General features: G+C 39.1%; 1 protein-coding gene and 1 long non-coding RNA gene across 2 annotated transcripts in view; one reads left to right on the top strand and one right to left on the bottom strand.

The window, feature by feature from the left end:
- Positions 1 to 22,895, bottom strand: part of LOC126368832 (serine/threonine-protein kinase ATR) — a 38,294-nt gene that overhangs the window by 2,491 nt on the left and 12,908 nt on the right. The window contains exons 16-28 of the mRNA XM_050012993.1: positions 22,663 to 22,816; positions 21,942 to 22,052; positions 21,259 to 21,425; positions 20,742 to 20,871; positions 19,837 to 19,991; positions 19,125 to 19,281; positions 18,354 to 18,593; positions 15,182 to 15,419; positions 7,866 to 8,111; positions 7,482 to 7,638; positions 5,536 to 5,600; positions 1,067 to 1,250; positions 212 to 398 (exon numbers count right to left, since the gene is read on the bottom strand). Coding sequence (XP_049868950.1) covers positions 212 to 398; positions 1,067 to 1,250; positions 5,536 to 5,600; positions 7,482 to 7,638; positions 7,866 to 8,111; positions 15,182 to 15,419; positions 18,354 to 18,593; positions 19,125 to 19,281; positions 19,837 to 19,991; positions 20,742 to 20,871; positions 21,259 to 21,425; positions 21,942 to 22,052; positions 22,663 to 22,816 — 2,191 coding nt within the window. The remainder of the gene's footprint in view (positions 1 to 211; positions 399 to 1,066; positions 1,251 to 5,535; positions 5,601 to 7,481; positions 7,639 to 7,865; positions 8,112 to 15,181; positions 15,420 to 18,353; positions 18,594 to 19,124; positions 19,282 to 19,836; positions 19,992 to 20,741; positions 20,872 to 21,258; positions 21,426 to 21,941; positions 22,053 to 22,662; positions 22,817 to 22,895) is intronic.
- Positions 2,255 to 22,811, top strand: LOC126369021 (uncharacterized). The gene is made up of 3 exons (XR_007566647.1): positions 2,255 to 3,363; positions 19,136 to 19,284; positions 22,678 to 22,811. It is a non-coding gene; the product is annotated as an uncharacterized LOC126369021 (long non-coding RNA).

Raw genomic sequence — 22,895 nt, forward strand, 5'->3', positions numbered from 1 at the left:
TACCAGAATCCATTTTCTTGGCCTCAAACCAGTATCGGTGCGCTTTTGAAGTAGCGGCGCCTACTCGCTACGTCACAAGATCGTCATAGTAAGTAGCATTTTATAGGTTAGCCCGTCCCAGTGAGCTACCCACTACGTTCTGCTAATCCTGTCGCTGTTTGGTCGGGGACTGCTTATTTTTATAATAGCTTTACAAGTGGTCAATACTCACCATGCCATTAAGCCGCTGCCGTATATGCTGTAGATGCTGCAAGGCTTGCTCGTTGGTCCTCTCACCAATGTCGATAGGGCGAGCCCTTCCCCAGGACACCAGAGGGTCATAAACGAACGGGCCTATCACCGACATCAGGGCCGCGGTCTGCGCGCGCAGTGCCCGCATTACTGCCTCACAGCTCTTCCTAAGGATCAAGGAAAAACACGTATGCCTATACTCAATAATAACCCTGTCACCAGGGTTGATGAGGTTGATAATCCATCTCGTAACTCACATTGTGCTTTTTCATACTTTCAAAGTAATTTCATGTTATGACGTTTATTATTCGGTCGGATCTATCGGTCGTATAATATTCTTGGATGCAGTACGGTCATGAGTGCTAATACCTTTGTATACACTTTGAAACCATGTCACATTAACTTTTTTGCAAATGAAACCGTAAGTCTCATTAAATATCAAATATGATAGTGCGACAAGGTTCTAAAGTGGGTACATGATATTACTCATGACTGTACATCAACGATAATGATCATCATCATCATCGGCCGCACGACGCCCACTGCTGGGCATAGGCCTCCCCCAAGGATCTCCACGACGATCGGTCCTGCGCTGCCCGCATCCAGCGGCTTCCCGCGACCTTCACCAGATCGTCGGTCCACCTTGTAGCGGGCCTGCCCACTGAGCGCCACGACACGTGGTCGCCATTCTAGAACCTTTCCGCCCCATCGGCCATCGGTTCTCCTCGCTATGTGACGATAATGATAACCCGCCCAAATTAGCAAGTCATCCCGCTGGTATGCAACCATCTAGCATGGGGAGGACTAGTTTTTGCGCAGGTTATAGTGTTCTTACCTATACATTCCCTCGTGTTTCAGCGGCCCCATGGCGGCCTCCATGTTGTGCGTCAGTCGGAACGGCACCCGCTCTGGCCACTCGAACGCCTCACCCTTGTTGAACAAACAGTTGAAATCCACGTGGACTGTGTCCCCGTTTGTCGAGTCGAACGATATGTTCTCGCCGTGTCTGTCGCCTAAGCCTGCATGGGTAATGTAATCTTTAGAAATGTTACTTACTTTTTTTCTCATGGGGTCAAGAGACAAAGGATTTAAAGTATTAGCTCAATCCATACAAAAATCATCGAAATTCGTTGAAAAATGTAATAGTTACAACCATCCGAAATAAAGGAGTTAAAAAGAAATGGTAATAGGAAGTCGTGACACCACACTTCTACTGACTTTGACTATGAATATCTCCAGAGTTATACAAGATTGAAAAACGGATTTCAGATTAGTCTGGTCGTTTCAATTGTGTTAGAGAAAACTGCCCTAAAGTACCTTAATAAACAGGGTTTATTGACTTATCATACCTAATTCTAAAGTTCAATATTAATAATTTATAAAAAATTCTTAAATACCTAAGTCACTTATGACTAAAAAAAAAAATTTTTAAAAGTACCTAAGTCACTTGACTTAGGTACTTTTAAGAATTTTTATTATACAGGGTGTATTGACTTATCATACCTAATTCTAAAGTTCTTAAGTACCTAAGCCAAGTGCCAAGATAGGGAAGAGCACGGAATAAAAGAAAGAGGTTAGAAAGGCCCTAATGCACATTTTGTATAGGAACCGGTTCGACCACTCTTTTTTCCTCTTTTACTACTACTCCTGCAAACAGATATCTACGATAGCTCTACTGCTTCTCAAAATCCATAGCCACTTTACTGGCAATGTATATTATGTCATATATCATAAGTATTATAAGACTAGCTGCATTTTTATTATTACTTTTCGTAAGATACTAGATACAGAAGTTTTTTTTATAAATAGCCGATCATACTAAGCATTTTTAGTTTTCCTGTGATAAGGAAAGATCTCCTTGCGTGGTAGTCGATATTTGACTTGTTGCCCTGTATGTTATAATACACAAGACGTTTTAATACGTCAATACCGGGTGGAACTAACAACGTATGGAAAAAACCTATCTGAATAGTACAGAGAAGTCCGTGTTGCTCTATGAGTACAGCGGGCTTAGCAGCGTAAGCGCGCGACTCTTTCTCGCCTCGACATACGTCACCCATCACTCTCTCACAGTACTGCACAGAAAGAGACAGACGATCTCTGTCGCGGCGAGGAAGAGTCGCGTGCTTACGGTGCTAGGTCCGCAGATCACAGATCAAGACGTCAATACATTTTAATATACTATCGCGGAGCTCCGTGTGTCGTAAAGTTTGCGGACGAGTGAAGTGCAAAGTTGAAGTACTTATGAACTATTTACTCATACTTGTATGGCGCTCACTTGGCCCTTTCAACCTCTTTCTTCTATTCCGTGGGGAAGAGTTACCTTTGGCCTGCAGTGAGATGGTGTAATATTAATTAGTCAAGTGCACAAGAGAAAACATTACAAGAAATGTAAAATTGTAAATATCGCAACACTTGTACTTAAGTACAAAGTACAATGTCTCCACATTATCATCATGGTCAATCGTAAAACAAAACATGACTAGCCTTGTAAATAATTTATACAACATATTGTTTGTATTTTTACTCATATTTCGTGTGTCTATACAGGGTGTTAGTGACATCGTAACGAAAACTTTGAGGGATGAATGATTCTGAGTCGATAACAAGTGGATTTTTCCGTCGCAAAAATCATGTATTTTTTTAGTTTTTTTAAATTATTTTCAATTCTATACTTTTGCGATGGAAAATTCCACTTGACATTAACTCACCTGATATCAAGTGGATTTTTTAATTATTTTCCTATCCATACTTTTGCGACGGAAAATTCCACTTGATATCAACTCAGAATCATAGTCTGAATCATCCCTCAAAGTTTTCGTTACGATGTCACTAACACCCTGTATATATCGTGGCCAGATCTTAGAATTGATCATTTCATGATGTGCTCGATCATTTCGTGAAATAGCCAACTTAAGTTGACCTGTTTTTTTTTTTCTATTACTATATTTTTTGTTTGTGTGTTAGTTTACCTTTTAATTGTTTGTAATTTGTAATTTTTTCGTATATTTCATGTTATTTATAGTTTTATTTTTATTTGTTTCATTCACTGTTTATTTTGTTTATTACTTTATATTATATTAAGTATATTGTTTTCTCGTCATACTGCGCATTGAGTTACACTGTAAAGCTGTAAGTACCTTAATAAATAAATAATAGCAGATTTTGGGGCCTGTTTAATTTTTTACGTTTTTTTATTAAACAATTTTCTTATTTACAAACCGAAGGAAGGCCACACACTTAGTGTCATTTCTGGGAATTCGCATATCGCTATTTGGTAACCAATATACTCGTAAACATACTAAGATTTGATTCACATATACACGCAAGTAAGTTGTTTGTCAAAACACTTATATTATTCAACATCATAATATATAAGTAGGTATTTCCACGTTATGTGAACACGCTACTTCAAGCCCCCATTATGAGACATATTTTTATCTGACTAAACCTCAAAATAAACAGCAGAGGTTGGAAGGTAAACGCAGAAGCGAAATGTGCTCCACCAACCCGCAGTGGAACAGCATCGTAGAAATACAGGATGTTAGTGACTAAAACTTTCGAGTGATGAGTGATGGATGATTCAGGTCATGATTGTGAGTTGATATCAAGTGGAATCTTAGGTCGCAAAAGTATGAAACTGAAAATAATTAAAAACACGTCCACGCATAAAATGCACTGCCCCTTGATGCAGCGCGGTTTTCAATAAACGCCCGCTCACGCTATGTGCGTTGAGCTTCACTGTAGAATAATCTCGCATGACATTCAATACCCATCATACGACTAGTTGAGACAAAATTGCCGGAAAACTGTTATTGTCGCAGAAATTGCGCTCAAATAGTACTCAAATCGATCACGAACGAGTAATGACGTATATAAAAATATGACTTGTCTTTTGAGTTCTAATGACATAACAACGTATGGAAAAAACCTATTTGAATAGTACAGAGAGGTCCGTGTTGCTCTATGAGTACAGCGGGCTTAGCACCGTAAGCGCGCGACTCTTTCTCGCCTCGACATACGTCACCCGTCACTCTCTCACAGTACTGCACAGAAAGAGACAGACGATCTCTGTCGCGGCGAGGAAGAGTCGCGTGCTTACGGTGCTAGGTCCGCAGATCACAGGAATAATCGCACACTGTCTGTCTCCCTCGCACTTACGCGTTAACCGGCGACAAGAATGAGATTTGTATGGAGTCTCCGTGGTGTGACTCGTAACGAAAACTTTGAGGGATGATTCAGACCATGAATCTGAGTTGATATCAAGTGGAATTTTACGTCGCCAAAGTATGGAACTGAACATAAGTAAAAAAACCACAAAGTGATGAATTTTCCGGCAAGCAATTCCATTTGATATCAACTCAGTATCATGATCTGAATTATCCCCCAGTTTTCATCACGGTTACCCCTACGTATGGCTACCTGAACTAGTGTTACCGAAAAATCAATAGTTTTACTATCGATAGTAAACAGCCAAAATCATCTACCCAACCGATAGGCCTATCGATAGTATCGATACTGTCGATAGTATCGATAGCTTGCGCAATATCGAAGAGCGATACTTCGATAGTATCGATACTATTACTTATCAATAGTATGATAGTAATATTACTTATCAATAGTATCGCTAAAAAATAGCAATCGATACTATCGATAGAGTCGATACTATCGATTAATTATCGATATTATCGTTTTTTGGTAAACTATCGATAGTTCGATCGAAAACTATCGATAGGGCGCTATCGAGCGGCAATACTAACCTGAACGTACTAATTCATGGTGTAAGTTACATCGTAACGAATACTGAAGAGGATAATTTGGCTTATGATTCTGAGTTAATGTCTTCTCATAACATAACATAAACTGCCTATATACGTCCCACTGCTGGGCACAGGCCTCCCCTCAATCAACCGGAGGGGGTATGGAGCATACTCCACCACGCTGCTCCACTGCGGGTTGGTGGAGGGTTAATGTCTTCTCCAATGTCCAATTTTCCATCGCAAAAGTATAGAAATGAAAATTTAAAAAACCTCAAATAAAATATGAATTTTGCAACGGAAAATATGTGACACTTCAAGAGACATAACATTAAACTGGGATATAAAATGGCCACATCAAAGCCATTCATCTAAGAAAACAATATTGCTATTTGACATTTGTTTGCATTGCGCCCTTACTTTTATATGCGCAAATGTCAAATTGCAACATTGCTTTCTTAGATGAATTGCTTTTGATGTGGTCATTTTAACCCCCTGTTTTTGTTTATTTTTCTTAAAGACAAATTGGTGATAACTCAAAACTCACCTAAGATATATCCGACCATTGACATCACTGCGGTAGTTCTTATGTAAGCTGATCGAGCTTGGTACCTGTAACAAATACTTAAGATTTTATAATATATAAAAGATAACCAACATAACGTCGTTGGTCCCAGCTGCATTAGCAGTCGTTAATAACCATCAATCCGCACTGGGCCCGCGTAGTGATTTAAGGCCCGATCTCCCTATCCATCCATAGGGAAGGCCCGTGCCCCAGCAGTGGGGACGTTAATTGGCTGATGATGAACCAACATAAGTGATTCATTTATTATACTAAAGTGACCCAAATCGTATTCAGATCCGATAAAAGAAGCCGTCTAAAGAATACTTCAGCTAGTAGGTGTTGTAAAAAGCTTGAAACGGCCTAATGTGGTGAAAAAACGGGAGGACACAGTGAGTGCGGTTTGTCGTAGTGAGTTTGGTGCGAGTTCAAATGGTTCCGAACATTCCGATAATAAAATCATAAACAAGCGGCAAAGAAAGAGGGTAGACAGATATGTCTGCCCGTAGAAAATTATGGATCTACCTACTCCACTCCAATCTCATCAGTCATCCCGTGATCGTGGCACTTGCAACAGTGTCTAAATATCGGGAGTCTCATATCCCCATTTAAACGCGGTAAGAACCCGTTATTATGTGCTTTAATTATACTTCAGCTATTCTTCTTCTTCTTATCGTGTGGGTACCAATAGAATTTAAAAATAAATATTTTAAAAATTAAAAATATTTTAAAAAGTCACTATAAGGTCGCAGGTTCAATCCGAAAACGTGAAAAAGGTATAACGCTAGAGAGATGATGATGCCTATGGTGTAAAATAAGGTTTTAACAGGGTACTATATTATTAGTATAAGTACCAACATTCTATTAAAATTTCCAATATAAATAAAGCAAGCAAAACAGTTTACGCTAATAGTATGTCATAAAAACTTCTGCAAGTGAAGAAAAGTTGGTTTAATAACCTCAGTCGTACACTTTTATTGTTTTTAAATGATACATCGTAAAATTATTATCATTTTATTTACCAAGTGAAATGTTATGATTGTTTGATTGCCTCGTATTCTTCTTCTGCATTTTAAAAGAAAATGAAAAGCGTACGCTATGAGTTTGGAATGACTTTCCAAGGTATGTACCTTAAAAACAATATAGATGACCCTTTTTATTACACCCAGGCACAATTACACGGTCCACCTATTATTATTCTGATCAAAATAAAGAGAAGCAATACAGAGTGTTAGTAACATCGTAACGAAAACTTTCAGCTGATTCGGACCATGATTCTGAGTTGATATCAAGTGGAATTTTCCGTCGCAAAAGCATGGAACTGAAAATAATTTAAAAAAGCACTAAAATTTTCATGAATTTTCCGACAGGAAATTCCACTTGATAAATAATTTGTATAGTATAAAAGCTAGTTTATATTATGTTAGGTTTTATTACCTAAATCATTTAGACGTCGTAGTTAATTTGGCAAATACCGGTGACAATTCTGGTAAACACACAAATTTAAATCTTTAATCGGTTTAAAGTCAAGATTACCTTTGAAAAAAAAATAAAAATGTTTCATTACCAGAAAACAATACAATGAGGCACGTAAAGTAGGATGGGTACTTATATTAAAAAATATATCCAAATGAGCAGAGGTACCCAAACTAGGCGGAGCCTGTATCCTGGGAAACCGTTAAAAAAGGATATATTTGATGTTGGCGCATAGTTTGCCAAAGGAAACTTAAAATTAAACTTACATCTAAGTTAGAGTGAAGGGTGTGTGTGATTAGGTAGGAATATGAATGTGTGAGTATGCGAGTTTAGTGTATGCTAGTATAATAGTAGAAGTAATCATAACGGCAATAAGTCAGTAACAAAATAAGTGTATCCGAATATTTTAAAGTCTTCATTTAAGAACGAAATCTCCAAGCTTCAACTTTACCCACCATCCATAAGGGTCCGAGAACACCCTGCGAAACCACTCCTGGAAGACGGGCGGGTGTCGCGGCAACAGCTGTTCTTCATACACCCTTCTTTTCTTCTCCACTGGATCCTTGTTCGAACACATCATCTCTTTGAGCTCACGGTTGCTCGTGTGTATACCTGTTAAACGAACCATCAATCATTACAATGCAATAGGTACACCGCCACATAATTGTTACGACCAACATTTTGCTTACAGCCATCACACATCGGACTTCATGGGCTCTTGACCTGGCCTTTATTTAAAACATCCTGGATGTGATCGCGGTATGTACGTCAAGCCTTCTTCCAACTCTACCACTTACGCCGCAACATAAATCATACCACCACCTCATTTGACCACTCACCTTTCTGTTTATAAATATGCATCAAGACCGGCCTTAGCCCCACGAGATTGGGCACCCATTCTATCAGGCCGCACTCCTCATTCAGCGGTAGGACGCTATAGGTCCGTATGTACAGTCGTCGCCTGCGAGTCTCTGGGGCGTCCTGCAAGAATCTGTTCACTACTGCATTGAATTCCATGAGGCGGTAGTCCTTGCGAAGATCGTCGCGTGGCTTCAGCATTATGATGTAGGATTTACCGTCGGAACCTTAAAAATAGATAAAAGTTTTTTTTAGAAACTAGTCTTAACGGCCGTAGCAGGCTCTGCATGGCAGCGAATGCTATTTTCGTAGATTGGTTTAGTATATAGCGATTATAGCGGTACGGATGTACCCTCGATAAAATTCGCGTCGCGCGCGTCGTGGTTGCCGGAACTCGAGGGCTGGGAAGCGGTAAGAGCGTATATTTGACATATCGACTACACAATTCATTCATAATTCGAAACACGGAATCACATACACACATACATTTAATACTAGAGATATAGGAGGAGCACGGAATTCAGCATGGGCCGAAATTAGGGTCGATATTTTTCGATATTTAACTTTACAAAAAAAAAAAACAGGGAAAGAAATGTAAAATTATTTTGATCTAAAACAAATGTCTGATAGCTATTATTATCTGCTCAATGAGATCTGGATAGGCTATCTAGCAGTTATCAACAAGTATCGAAACATACCTTAAAACTCGATTTGGTTGTTCTTGAGATTATCTAACATACTTGTTAAAGTTTAAACGATTCGCAATTAAAGTTTTCAACAAGCTACAATGAACTTTATGCCGCTCAAGTTATTGTTCGCAAACATAATTATTGAAAGTTTTGAAGGTCATGAAACTTACAATTATCTCGACAACTACGAATTAATATTGAAGATTTGGGTAATTTATAATCCTCCGCCAGAGGGCGCCGTTAAGTAAACATTAGCTCCGTATAACTAATAATTTAAAAATAGTTTATTTGGGTATTTTACGTGGATTATGATTGTAACGTGTTAAGAAGTGCCTAAATACTGTGTGTAAATGTTAGTGTTTAAATAAATTCCTTTTTTCTAAAGATAAATTTTTTTTTGAGTGAGTGACTAATTTTGTACTGTCATGACTTATTAACAATATACTTATTATTATTTTGTTGGTGATAAATGTGCAATAACATAATTAATGTGACATATATGCATAAACATAAACTAATTAATACAATAACAGTGTTAATTTTTGAATCTAAATTTTTAACGTACAACAAATTATAAACAGTGCGTACTCGGAAGACTTCGGGCATAGTCGGAACTTTCCGTTAATTAGGTATGTGCGTGCGAAACAAATGACCTGCAATTTCACTCTCTCATTGATCGGACGCTTGGTCTAGCGGCATAGTTTTCGACGTGCACACAGTAGGCTTGGTTTCGAATCCTACTCAGAGTGGTACTTTTTGTCTGAAATTTTTTTTTTTTTATGTTATTTTTTTTTTTACTTTAAGGCTTTTTTATACAATAACCTGTCGTTTCGAAGATGCCTCCAAAGAAATTATGCAATACATGTACAAAATGTAAAAAGAAATTAGGTAAAAATGAAGTTATACAATGCTGTATTTGTAATCAGTCATTGTGTATCGATGGTTGCTCCAACATGTCTTATCGACTATTCGTTCTGATGGAACTTGAGAAGCGTGCGAAGTGGAAATGCACACCATGTATAAAAAGAGCAAGCACTCCTACGGCTTTTAAGACCTCGAAGGCGTCGATGAAGGGAATACCGATGCTACAAACCAATTCAAGCACTCCCTCAAGTACATCTAAATCATCCGCTGCCACTACCGAGACAAAGCTTGAACATCCACTGCAGTTAAGTGACTCAACATCGATATGTGATGATGACTATGTTACTAAACGGAAACGAGGTAATATACAAGTAAATATTCCAGTTCACAATTCATTCGGCTCATTATCCGATGAAATTGACAGTATTAATTCAAAGAGTGTAGACGATGACAGTCCCCCTACTAACACATTACATGAATCGCTGAGAGGAAGCTGCCCAGAGTTAAATAAAATAGCTTGCAATAGTGCATCAGAAGAATATAAAGAAAAAGTATATGACTTACACATGAAACTTGAATCAGCGGAGAAGGCAATTGAGGATTTAATTTCGGAAAATTGTGCCCTAAAATTACAGATGTCACATTATCAAAATAAATGCAAACATTTATCAAAATTATGCCGTCAACCAGTCAGTCACATAGGAAAGAAACGTTCCCAGAAACTAAATAAGACAATGCCGATTAAAATCACAGAATATCAGCCACCTATAATTCAGTCAGCTGCTGTTTACGATGAAAAGCCTCCGGAGGACGACCGATGCAGTTTGGGCAGCGTGGGTGTCTCTATGGACTCTGAGGTTGAGCCGCCTGAGATCCCTGACCTCTCTGAGCATCGACCAGCCAGTGATGACAATACTATAAGGGCAAAGTCATCAAACAAATGCAGTGAGTGCAGCGACCCTATTCCCAGGAGTAAACAATCCCAATATCACCCACGCTCAACAACGTCATTCCAGGACACTCCTGCCAAGCACAACGTGCTGCTGCTGGCCGACGAGTCCGGCCGTAACATGCGTCGGCTGTTGCAAAGATTTCTTGGTGAAGAGTATCGAGTAAAGTCGGTTATTAAACCCTTTGCGAATTTAAGTCAAATTGTCTCGGAGGGCGTTGCATGGTGTGATAAGTTTACAAAAAATGACTATGTTATTTTATTGGCTGGCTCACACGACAGTAATATATATAAGTTCCAGTCAGCTCTTTACCATGTTTTAAACGTGTTGTGTAATACGAATGTGTTGTTCGGTCCTTGTGAAAATAATGTATGGTACAATCTAAAGATGAGTGAACTAATAGAGACAATAAGTGCAAATATCGAGAATTTACATTTTTCTAAACTAAGATATCTCAAGAATTGTAATCTTGATCGGGTTAATTCTTGTCGTTCGCTAGTATTAGACGTTTTCTTATTAAGTCACAAAAATAAGTTAAGTGTTCAAAGGTCGAATGATGCAAAAAAGTTTAATGTTACTACACAGACAGAGCTTAAGTTTTTTCGTGTCTAACAGTGATAATGTCCACAAAACCGATTTAACCATGTACTATCAGAACGTTAGGGGACTTAGAACTAAACTTAATACATTTTATGTAAATCTATGTGCATCTTCAGCGGACTTATGGGCGCTTACGGAGTCTTCACTTAATGACTCTATTTATGACGGAGAGTTAGTGCCGCGTGGATATAGCGTAGTGAGATGTGACCGGACGGACGGCCGCAAACTGGGTGGTGCGCTACTAATAGGGGCACCGTCACTCCGGTTGCAGCCACTGCCTCTACCAGACTCCCCTAATTTAGATGACGTAGTTTTTGAATTGTTATGTGCTGACGTATACAGGCGTAGTAAAAAGCTATTTACTTGCTGTGTTTTTTATATTCCCCCTAGTAGTAAAGATAGCGACTACATGTACTTATTTCATTTATTAGAGCGAGTTTATACAAAATATGTAGATTTAATAATAGTTGGCGACTTAAATTTGTACTCAGCACCTATCGAAAGCCAATGCTACTTTGAGTATTTTGTGACATTCTGTGGATTTCGTCAATACAATGAAATTAATAACAACATGGGCCGTACTTTGGATGTTGTGCTATCTAATTTAACAACTTATGACATTTCAGTCAATGGAGAGCTCGAGCATTTGGTTCCTCAAGACCCATTGCACCCGCCTTTAGGTATTTATTGTAGATCTGTTTCTCGGTGTTTGGGGGAGTCGACTAGTTGTAAGCCGTCCCCACAAATGATTGAGAAAAATAAGCCATCAATCACTCAAAGAAAAGCGTGGAATTTTTACAAATGTGATTTTCATAGTTTGTACGCGTCTCTGAGTGAAGTTGACTGGAGTTCTCTATACAGCACATGCAATGTTCGGGATGCGATCGGTTTGTTCTATGATGTCATAAATAATATCTTTGACAAGTGCGCGCCTTTAAAGAGACCTAAAGGATCGGATACTCGAGTTTATCCCGAGTGGTACACGGCTGAACTTATTCGTATGATTCAGGAGAAGGCAAAGTGGCACAAAGCTTATAAAGCTAGTCGATCCGCCTCCGATTACGAAGTATTTTCTCACTATCGCGCCATGGTAAAGTGTAAAATCCATACAGCGTATATAAACTATAGAACCCGTGTTGAGGGGGAGCTTGTCGAAGACCCTAGATCCTTTTGGGCTTTTATTAAGAGCGAGCGATCAAAGCGCAGTGAACCGCGTATAAAGCAGAATGACGTATTGATTCCTGAACATATGTGTGCGAGTGCTTTCGCGGAATATTTCTCTTCGGTGTACGACTCCGAGGCGCCGCGCCTTGATGCAGATGCAGCGGCGGCAGCGGCGGCCGCGAGCGGGGCAGCTACGGCTGAGCGTGTCCATGTTGGACGACTTACTCTAAGCGACGTACGCCTTGCTCTGGCGCGCCTAAAGCCTAAGAAATCGACCGGGCCAGATGGAATACCGCCTTATATAGTGAAGGATTGCTCATGTGTATTGGCGCCCCCTCTTTTATACCTGTATAACCTTTGTATGGCTACTTCTACATATCCGGAACCGTGGAAAACTACACGAGTTATCCCTGTTCCGAAAACTGGTTCTAGTGGTGAGTTATCGGATCATAGGCCTGTGGCTGTTTTGTCAACCTTCGCCAAGGTATTTGAGTCGATACTGTACAACCACATATACACTCAAGTAAGTAAGATTATATCGGTTTCTCAACATGGTTTCCGGCCGGGTCATGGGACGCACTCAAACCTAATGTGTTTCATGCAAGGTGCGACAAATGCTCTTGACATTCGCGTTGGAGGTCAAATGGATGTCGCATACTTTGATTTTAGAAAGGCGTTCGACACAGTCAATAACGACGTCCTTTTGACAAAGTTAGCGGCATCAGGTTTTACAGCGGGACTTCTGGGGTTTTTCGTGAGCTACCTAGCGAATCGTAAGCAGTATGTTGATTACGCAGGTTATATTTCCGAACCCTTTGTAACATTTTCTGGGGTTAGTCAGGGGAGCAACTTGGGGCCGTTAGAATTTCTTTTAATGATCAACGACTTGCCTGATGTGGTTGAGCATGCGACATGTTTGCTGTTTGCGGACGATCTGAAGTTGTGCCTTGCTATCAGGGATATTGCGGATTGTGAGCGTTTGCAGGGTGATATAAATAGGGTTGTCCAATGGAGTCACGAAAACAAACTCCTTTTTAACACCTCGAAGTGCAGTTTGATGTCATATACTCGTGCGCGAGCGCATGACATTAGATATGACTATAAAATCGGTGGGGTGGTAATGGAGAGGGTCGACACTATTCGTGACTTAGGGGTTAGATTCTCACATGACCTAACTTTCAGTGAGCATATTACTAGTGTCTGCAAAAAAGCCTTTCGCAGTTTGGGATTTGTACTCCGTAATACAAAAGATTTAAAAAATGTAAATGCTCTAAAATCACTATATAACGCATTAGTCAGAAGCCACTTGGAGACGTGCTCTATGGTATGGAACCCCCATGAGACCAAATATGGACTCATGCTAGAAAAAATACAGAATAAATATTTAAGGCACATGTATCACAAATTGTATGGAGTGTACCCTTTCTTCCCGCTGATGTATCCAACTCTATTTGTTATCGGAATGGTCGGCTACAACAGCCTTGAAGCTAGAAGAAGGGTAGCACTAGTAACGTACGTTTTCAAAGTGTTCCGTGGCTGGATAAGCAACCCATCGATCTTGGAGTCAATTGGTCTTCTGGTTCCAAATACGCGGTTGCGACGCGAACCGCGAAACCAAACTTTCGTGGTCCCGACATGTCGAACAAACGTCCTTCGACATGCTCCGATACCTACTGCATTGCGTTTGCTTAACGAGCTCTCAAAAATAATTGACGTCTTTAATTGTTCTTTGGTCAAATTCTCAGAAACAGCATTAGAATTTGTAACGTCTGATAATGATGTATGTAATTGACAGGCTTAATTTATTAATTATTTGTATTTTTATTAATGGTTAATTTTGTTTCTGCGGACATGTGTAATTTATTGATGTTAATGATTTTTATCTTAATTTTTATTTTTTATTTTTATTTTAAATTTTTATTTGATGAACATGTTAGCTAGGTAAGTGTTAATTATTTTATATTATTTTAACTTTTCCTTTAAATTTTAAGTTAATAGCTATGAATGTTATTTTTAATCTTAAGTTGACATAAGTTAGTTTTATTTTATTTTTTGTTTATTGACATTTAAATGTTATTGTATTGGGAGTTATGCCTGTAATAATAATATTTTGGTCTGTATAAATAAATAAATAAATAAATAATTATTGTTTACAAGGCGTAAAATGATTAGCTATTAATGTTTACATGATTTTCGCAAGATATCAATACATTTTAGACAAGATTGCGCATCGTCACTTTGCAAAAAACTAACTTAAGTGTGATACAAATAGGTACTTAATTGCAGCAAAATAATTATGCAAACAAGGTGTTGGCAACGCCAACACAGTGCTTGTATTTAAAAAATATAAACTTAGATTTTTAGTTGACGTCACTACCTGTTAGTTAACGTTCATGTCTGCACTATACGCTCTGTATTGCTACACGGCTTACCGCAAATAAAAGTGCTCTTTCAAGTACCAAAGTGTTTACTTTGTACTACTTTGTAGTGAAGACAGCTCCAAACCTACAAGCAACCCATACCAGTCCACTTGCCCCAGCTGACACAAGGTGGACGGATGTGGTAAAGACCTGTGCTTGTGCAATGTCAAAGAATAAAGGATAATACTATGAAACGGTAACCCTCCGCCCCGCGCTAACATGTATCGGATGCAGAGCTAGATTTACCTCACCCCCTCTGACTCAAGATTCTAATTGACCGTAAGCCGCTAAGGAGTAAAAGAGAGAGCGCGCGGCCTTTTTCCCTCGCACTTACGCGGTAAGGCAGCACACGGTAAGAATTACATTTCTGTATGGAGTATCCGGATTGTGGCAATGTCTCTCCGGCCAAGTAGTTAATGCCATCTGCGGCAAATCTACAATAAGTCACGTCAAAAAAGGCAATGTCTCGGAAAACGACATGTCCGTTAGAGCAAAGTGGAAAAGAAAAATAAAGACAGACCCCACCATTAGATGGGAATAATAAATGCCAAGGAGATATAGGTAGAGAGAGTAAATAACTTATTCAAATAACTTAAAAATAATGACCTACCTTTCAAAGTAACCTTCCTCGGCTTCTGCAGTGAAGGCAAGATATGGATCTGCTCTTCGATCCCAGCTATATAGACTGTGGGGTCGGCCGGCATATTGAAGTCAATCCGCTCCAACCCAGCTGCTTTCGACGGTAGTACCACCTTGACGAACTCTTGGAATGGCATCATTATGTGACTGAAGTTGTCGCTAGCTAGGAGACGGGGTAGTGTGCGGACGAGAGCTGATACTGTTGTCGTCTGAAATTAAAGAATAAAGCTTAATACTATACTCGATCCAAATAAAAACAGGGGGTTAAAAAGGCCACATTGAAGCAATTCATCTAACAAAGCAATATTGCTTTATGACATTTGTTGTCATTGCACACTTACTTTTATATTTACTTTTTTTTTCTTTTATATGCGCAAATGTCAAATTGCAATATTGTTTTTTTAGATGAGTTGTTTTTTTTTTCAATAATAATAATAATATCTTTATTTCGTACCATTAAAGCCTTAAATATATGTCAATATTTGTTTACATTTATAAATATGTAGTTACAGGCTGTGACATAATTGCTATGAGTCGGCTGTTTCAATGTGGAATTTTTATTTATCTTCCTAGGCGCATCCTAAAATCTACATACAACATTGTTATGTTCAGTCGTGAGCAATATAATGTACCCACTTTAGGACTTTGTCGCACTAACATATTTGACAATTAGTGTGACTTACAGTTCAATTTGTCAAAAAAGTTAATGTGACATGGTACCAAAGTGTATGCATATTAATGCTCATGACCGTTCAAGTTCACGAATATATCCCAACTGGGGATTCAGAAGTACATCCATCGCATGATAAACTAAGTGCCCACTTTTTTTTTTTTTTTTGACGTGACTTATTGTAGATTTGCCGCAGATGGCATTAACTACTTGGCCGGACAAATGGGGAGCGCTGAAGGCTCTCACCCGGGTAAGTGCCCACGCTGCACACAAGTTTCTTTTAGACCAATGTGATAGGTGGTTCTACACAAGATCGTGTCTTGTTTAACACGAGGGATAATTATAGGTTCAAAGATAAATTATGAAATGTTGATTACTAAAGAAAGTCTCTACTACTAACGAAAAACGTTTTCTTTTTCTATTTAACTTATTTATGAATTTTATTCAAGTAAACGTAATAATAAGTGCGACATTTTATCATGTTTTCTATGACGCCACAGTGTGCTTTTTCATACAAATTCCATAGTAATTTCATGTTTTGACGTTTAGTATAAAGTAATTGATTTGACTAGTTGGAAACTAGCCTATTTGTGGACTATTCTGTTTATCATTTCCATCTTAGGACGAAGTACCATAAGTGGCTGCAAGTTGTCTTGTGATTACGAATGACCAGCGTAAGTTTATACATTCATCGACTCGCAAAAAAGTACCTGACAGAAGGCAGCAGTAACTGTCAGTACTATTCAGAGGCGGAGGGCAGGAGTCCTAGTATGGCTTTGTAATAGACTACTCTGGGCGCCATCCCACTTGCGTCAGACAGAGCACCGTGGGGCGGAAGGCAAGAGGGAAACCACTGCCCTATTTTTCCGTAAAAATTTGCACAGAAAATGCTGCACCGACAAGAGCGTGGCTCTTAAATTGATTATGATGATGTATAAATGTATGTTTATTTTGTTATGCTACAAGTTTTATTGCAAACCCTAGTAATCAATTGATTGCCAAGTAAAATACTGTTATTACCTTGTTAAGATTAACCTAGAAGATTTGAAGGCCACTGGCCAACGATTAGCGAAGTCAAACAAACACATTACCCTTCTTTATAGCGCAGACGGGTAATTAGCACCTGGGTGCATATTTATTACGTCAATACACAAGTTGCTAGAATCGTGCTCGCATATATAAAATTCGATTGTGACCTTTAGAACGTGAGCAAATATTTTATGAAAAATGTTTAACCGAACTGAACCATTGAGTACATGGGTACGATATCATCTGAAGAATGTGCGGCTCTTCTTCTATCGTGTGGGTTGTGAGGTGAATTACCAACCTCATCAACCCTGGTGTCAGGGTTATCATTGAGCCACCAAAGACCCCTGTCATGAAACGACTACTTACTTAGATCGTGAGCGGCTTATGTTATGACTATTCTCACAAACAAGATATTGGATGAATTTAATTCCTCCCAACGTAGTATCTAGTTAATGCGTACTAATTGAACGCGTAGAGGATCCTTTTCTCTTTGGCAACTTAACAGTGACAGTATATATCACTCCTCGAGCCAGTTATACAGGGCTTGTTAAGAGCTCAATTTAAGTCCCATGCTAGTTGTAATGTAACGTCCGCGATTCCTTGACTCGGGAGTCGTCTATGTCACCCACTGATAGTGATAATGGTTACTGTCCTGTATGTTATATCCTCGCTGATGTCGCTAACAACGTATCCGCAATTCTTGGCGAAACTGATTTTCACCTGTTACATAGATACATACATACATACATAAACTCACGCCCGTAATCCCTAATGGGGTGGGCAGAGCCACAAGTAATCAAAGACAACTTGCAGCCACTGTTGATACGATGTCGTAAGCTGGATATGATGAACCTTATGGTGATAAGGGATCAGCCTATCGCCCATAACATTAGTCCATCATGTTAGATGACACAATCCCTCTGTCGGTTTTTACGACATGCCCGGGAAGACAAGCAACTGGACGTTTTCTATGTTTTTTATTTGCTCCCAGAACAGCATAGAAGCACCTCACCACCTGTTACAATTGTCAATAAGACACAAATTATTTAAGCAAAAAATAAGGTATTTAACTAGGTAAGAGATAAAATTATAAGATGCTAATCTAGAAATACAAGTCAGTCTAAGATGATCAAAACATAATCTCATTTTACTTTTCGACTTATTTTCGAATTTTTCGTTTGACTGATTTTATTGATGACGTCACAGGACAGTATATCCATACAAACTCCAAAGAAAACTTTATTTTGACGTTACGTAAAAAGTATCTCATTTGACTAAGTTGTTAAGTAGCATATTAGATATACGTCAGTTAACAAAGTCAGCAACAATATGTGGAATAAAATGGAATTTATTGATTGATAAAAGAGGATGTCGACGATGTTACACAGACCTTACAGCCTCTGAATCTATTAAATATTGGTTCACCCGGCGAATCACTACTTACCGAGCCAGTCCCAGCGATGGGCTTGTTGCAGAGTTCAATGAGTTTCTCAGCGAGCTGCGTGAAGTCGCAGACTAGCTGTAACATCCGTGGTTCCTTGAGACGAGGGTCGGCGAATACGTCGCCGCACCGCTTGATACGCTGGGGGTAGCTCGATTTTATCACGCACATCATCATCCATAGCGTGTGTTGTGGGTAGGCCAGGATTAGCTTCACTATTATTGCCTTCAGTTGAAGGTATACCTGTGGAAGGTATGAAAGAAAGTTTATGAAAGAGATTTTTAGCGTCACACATACATGATGTTAGTGACTTCGTAACGAACACTGAGGGGGATGATTTAGACCATGATTCTGAGTTAATATTAAATGCAATTTTCTGTCACAAAATTCATATATTTTTTGTGTTGTTTTTAATTATTTTCAATTCTATACTTTTGCGATGGAAAATTACACTTGATGTTACAACCTGCATAATAAGCTCATTGTTCTTTGCATGTTTTGCTGAAATTTATGTTGTGACTACCCCAGGTCAGTCTTGCCGCTACTCTTCTTTAAAAATAAAGAAGTAATCTGAACTCTTAAAACAAGCTGATAACTGTCTGATTGCTTATTATCTAGACTTTATACTTCAAGTGGAACTGCTTTAAGCCATTTATCCAGAAAATGATGAAATAGCTTTTAATGTAAGGAGACCAGCAAAACAGACCTGGGTGAGCCACATCAGAAACAGCAAGGAAAAATGAGCTTATAAGAGCTATCTAACTAGTAACTTACCTCTTTAACAGGATGGCAGATTCTGGACACAATTTGCGAGAATGCCGTCAAGTAAAGATAGAGAGGAAGTCTTTCCGAGTACGTCTTTATCACTTCGGTCATTTGAGCCAATATCGAATGGACACTCGTATCCTTTGATGTCACTTCTACATCCAACCTGGTAAGGGAAATAACAAGTTATGAATTATTATGAAGTAGACTGGGTCAAAGATAAGTTATAAAATGCTATTCAAGAAATGGAAGCCTGTCCAAAATTATCAAGAAATAATATCATAATTTTTCTACATATTTGCTAACTACAAATCCTTTTACGTCATCAATAAATATGGTCAAACAGTCGCACTGCGGTATTGATGACGTCACAGACGATTTTCATATAAAATCTTCGCTTTGACGTTTCGTAAAAAGTATCTCATATTGTTCCCGTGTCGAAAAGTCTTCGTATCCTCATTCCTTAGAACCTGTACAGTCATGAGCAATATAATGTACCCACTTTAGGACACTGTCACACTAACATATTTGACATTTAGTGAGACTTACAGTTCAATTTGTCAAAAAAGTTAATGTGACATGGTACCAAAGTGTATAAATATTAATGCTCGTGACCGTACGCGTATATCATCTTAAGCCGCATCTTCACTTACATCAGATGAGATTGTGTTGAAACGCGAACACATTTTCATTTTAAGAAAAAAAAACCCTAGTTACAAACCAGATAGAAAGCATCCTCGGCATGCTCTGGTACAAATACTTGTGTCCACAGTGCAGCGCTTTCCCATAACTGTTCAGAGCGTAGAGGCGGCGCGACCACGCCGTGTTGCTGTTATCTCCTACGCTTACTTTCTCGTAGTACGCGCCTAGGCAGACCTTTACATAAAAAGAACAATCACAGTCAAACGATTGAAGAAGAAATCAAGTCAGACTTCGAGAGTGGGTTTCCACCAAAGCGGAGAGGAAAACCATAAAAATAAAACATAAGCTCACTATATCACTAATTAGGCTAGTACAGTCATGAGCAATATAATGTACCCACCTTAGGACACTGTCGCACTAACATATTTGACATTTAGTGAGACTTACAGTTCAATTTGTCAAAAAAGTTAATGTGACATGGTACCAAAGTGTATACGTATTAATGCTCGTGACCTACATCCATCCCAAGAAAGACTAAGCACGCTATATACGGAAAGGTGAAGTGCGGATCCACCAATCGAGAGCGAGAAGAAAACGCTCTGTCATTCTCCCGCGAGGTGATTGGTTGATTCCTGCAAATTTCGTCGTCTCTTCTCCTCTTAGCTTTAGTAGAAACCCGCCCTCAGGATCTTCATCATTTGTTGTTAACTGTCTATCTGCCGGACCAGTGTCTGATAGCAGTATTAAGCAAACAAATGTTTGTTATGTTTTTTAGATGAATTGCCTTTCTAACCCCCTGGTAACGTAATAGTACCACTATAACCTCCTAAGGCTGAGATTTCCAGATAAAATAATTACACAATTGAGTTTGGATTCTGAAAGGACATTCGCTCTACATACATACCTACTGTGTACTGCTGTACACAGCAGCTTGGTATCTGTACTGTGTCATAGTGATAACAAAAATAAACATTGTTTACATACCAAACTTTTCTCCCACTGTTTGAACACTTCCACAGATTCCTTGTAGTAACCAATATTGACATCAACATCTACATTCGTCGTCTCATCGTTGTACTTAGCTATCAACAACTTCGCTTTGGCACATATTTTTCTGAAAGCACGAGGTAACAATCAGGGGGGGTTAAAATGCCACATCAAAGTAATCCATCTAAAAAGCAATATTGCTTCTTTGACATTTGTTGTCATTGCGCACTTATCTTTATATGCGCAAATGTCAAATTGCAATATTGCTTTTTAGCTGAATTGCTTCGGTTTGGCCTTTTTGGCCCTCTGGTATTTGACAAGTATCTTTCGTATTAATTTAAATCTGTCTATCTCTGTCTGTTGTTCGCATTCTTCGAACCCGTGTTTTTGCTTTCTCTACTCCTCATCACGTAAGTCTATCGGTCATCCAAGATACTGAACGTGAACCTGAAAGTCAGTCGCGTGATATGTGGAAAATTCTTATATTTTTATGGAAATTAAACGTCATAAGAACCTTTGTTCCTGCGTGAGCTGGTCTATCTGCGGATAGTTCTCTTCTAAGCCGCGTTTGAGCGTGGTGAAGGCGTGTTCGTGTTGGCCGCGCGCCCAGTACATCTTAGCTTTCTCTATGAACAACTCCTCTGGTTGGTACTCTTCGGCATTCAGGATATACATGTAGGCCTGGGTAAACACATAGAGAACATCAAAATACATCCTATAGTCATGTCGGGTATATCCATACTATGGGCAAGTCACAGTGACTGTAACCTGGAACCTGACAGAGGGCAGCAGTAACTGTCAGTACTATTCAGTGGCGGAGGACAGGAGTCCTAGTACGGCTAGGAAATAGACTAGTTTGGGCGCCATCACACTTGATTCAAACAGAGTACCGTGGGGCGGAAGGCATGAGAGAAACCACTGCCATATTTTTCCTTAAAAAGTAGCATACAGAATGCTACACCGACAAGAGCGTGGCTCTTAAAATAGTGAGTGAGAGTCATGTCTGGTTCCTTCCATACATTTTATATTTAGTAACAGTTCACCACAGACGCTCTTTTTTGGAGTTTGGGTAGACTGCAGGTAATCTGTCTATTTATTTCACCTCTCGATCTGAACAATACCTTCCGTCATAATAATGTCTCTGTCTAAACTGTTTTATATTATTATCCTACTATGATTCTAATCAAGCTATCGTACCTGTTGAAATATCCCAGCTTTTCTCGCGTGTTTAGCGCTCTGTAACCACAGATCTCCGATACAATTTTTCAAACTGTTTGCTGTGCCCGTGTGAGTAGGTTCCAACAATTCCTGAAAACAAAACAGCGTTATTCAGAGGTACATTCATTGTGGTTACTCAGGTGGTAGGTACACCTCACCGAGCTCTCTGTAAAACAACCTACCACCAACAAACAAAAACAATTAAGCAATCATTATTCCTCCTATCCTTTTTATTTATTTGAATCCTGAAAACAATTATTATTTTTTTAGAAAAATCAAGCAATTTACCTTAAAAAGGAATACCGTATAAAAATAAGATGTCCGAAATACGAAAGAAACATATACAACAGACTACGAGTTGAACTACGTTTGGCCACACCACATCACTCTTTCATATGCTTCTTTCCTTTTCTGTCACTCAGAACCGTCATCTGCTAGAGCGAGATAAACAAAGCGTCATCATTTTGCCGCGTGCGAGTGCATTAAGTCACTCTAGCAAATTTCGTTGCGGTGAGTTTCCGTGTCTATTTCAACCACTGCACGAGGTTCGAAACCTAGATGGTTAATGTGTCTTGGATCAGTCTTCGTTGATTTAACTTAGTTTGTATGTATAATCCGTGATGATTAAGAAGAACCCCAGTGTGAACAGGTTTGGATGCTAGTGAGGTGTGTAGTCAATTCGCAAGGATTATACCGTTACCTGTGTCTGTTGCAGCAATATCCTGCGTAGTCTCAAAAGCGGTTCTATGGTGCGAACATCTGACTGGACCACAGAGAGTCGACGCCGCCACTCGCTGAGCAGCTGGTTTAATATATCCGAGGCTTGCCTGTCGCCGTCGTCGAGGTTCTTTAGCCTGGACATCATCAAGATACTATGACTTCATAACTCCAAGAGTCGACATTGCTTTTAGAGTTAGGTACCGCGACGGTACT

The sequence above is a fragment of the Pectinophora gossypiella genome, chromosome 8 (genome assembly GCF_024362695.1).
Source record: "Pectinophora gossypiella chromosome 8, ilPecGoss1.1, whole genome shotgun sequence".
Lineage (NCBI taxonomy): Eukaryota > Metazoa > Arthropoda > Insecta > Lepidoptera > Gelechiidae > Pectinophora > Pectinophora gossypiella.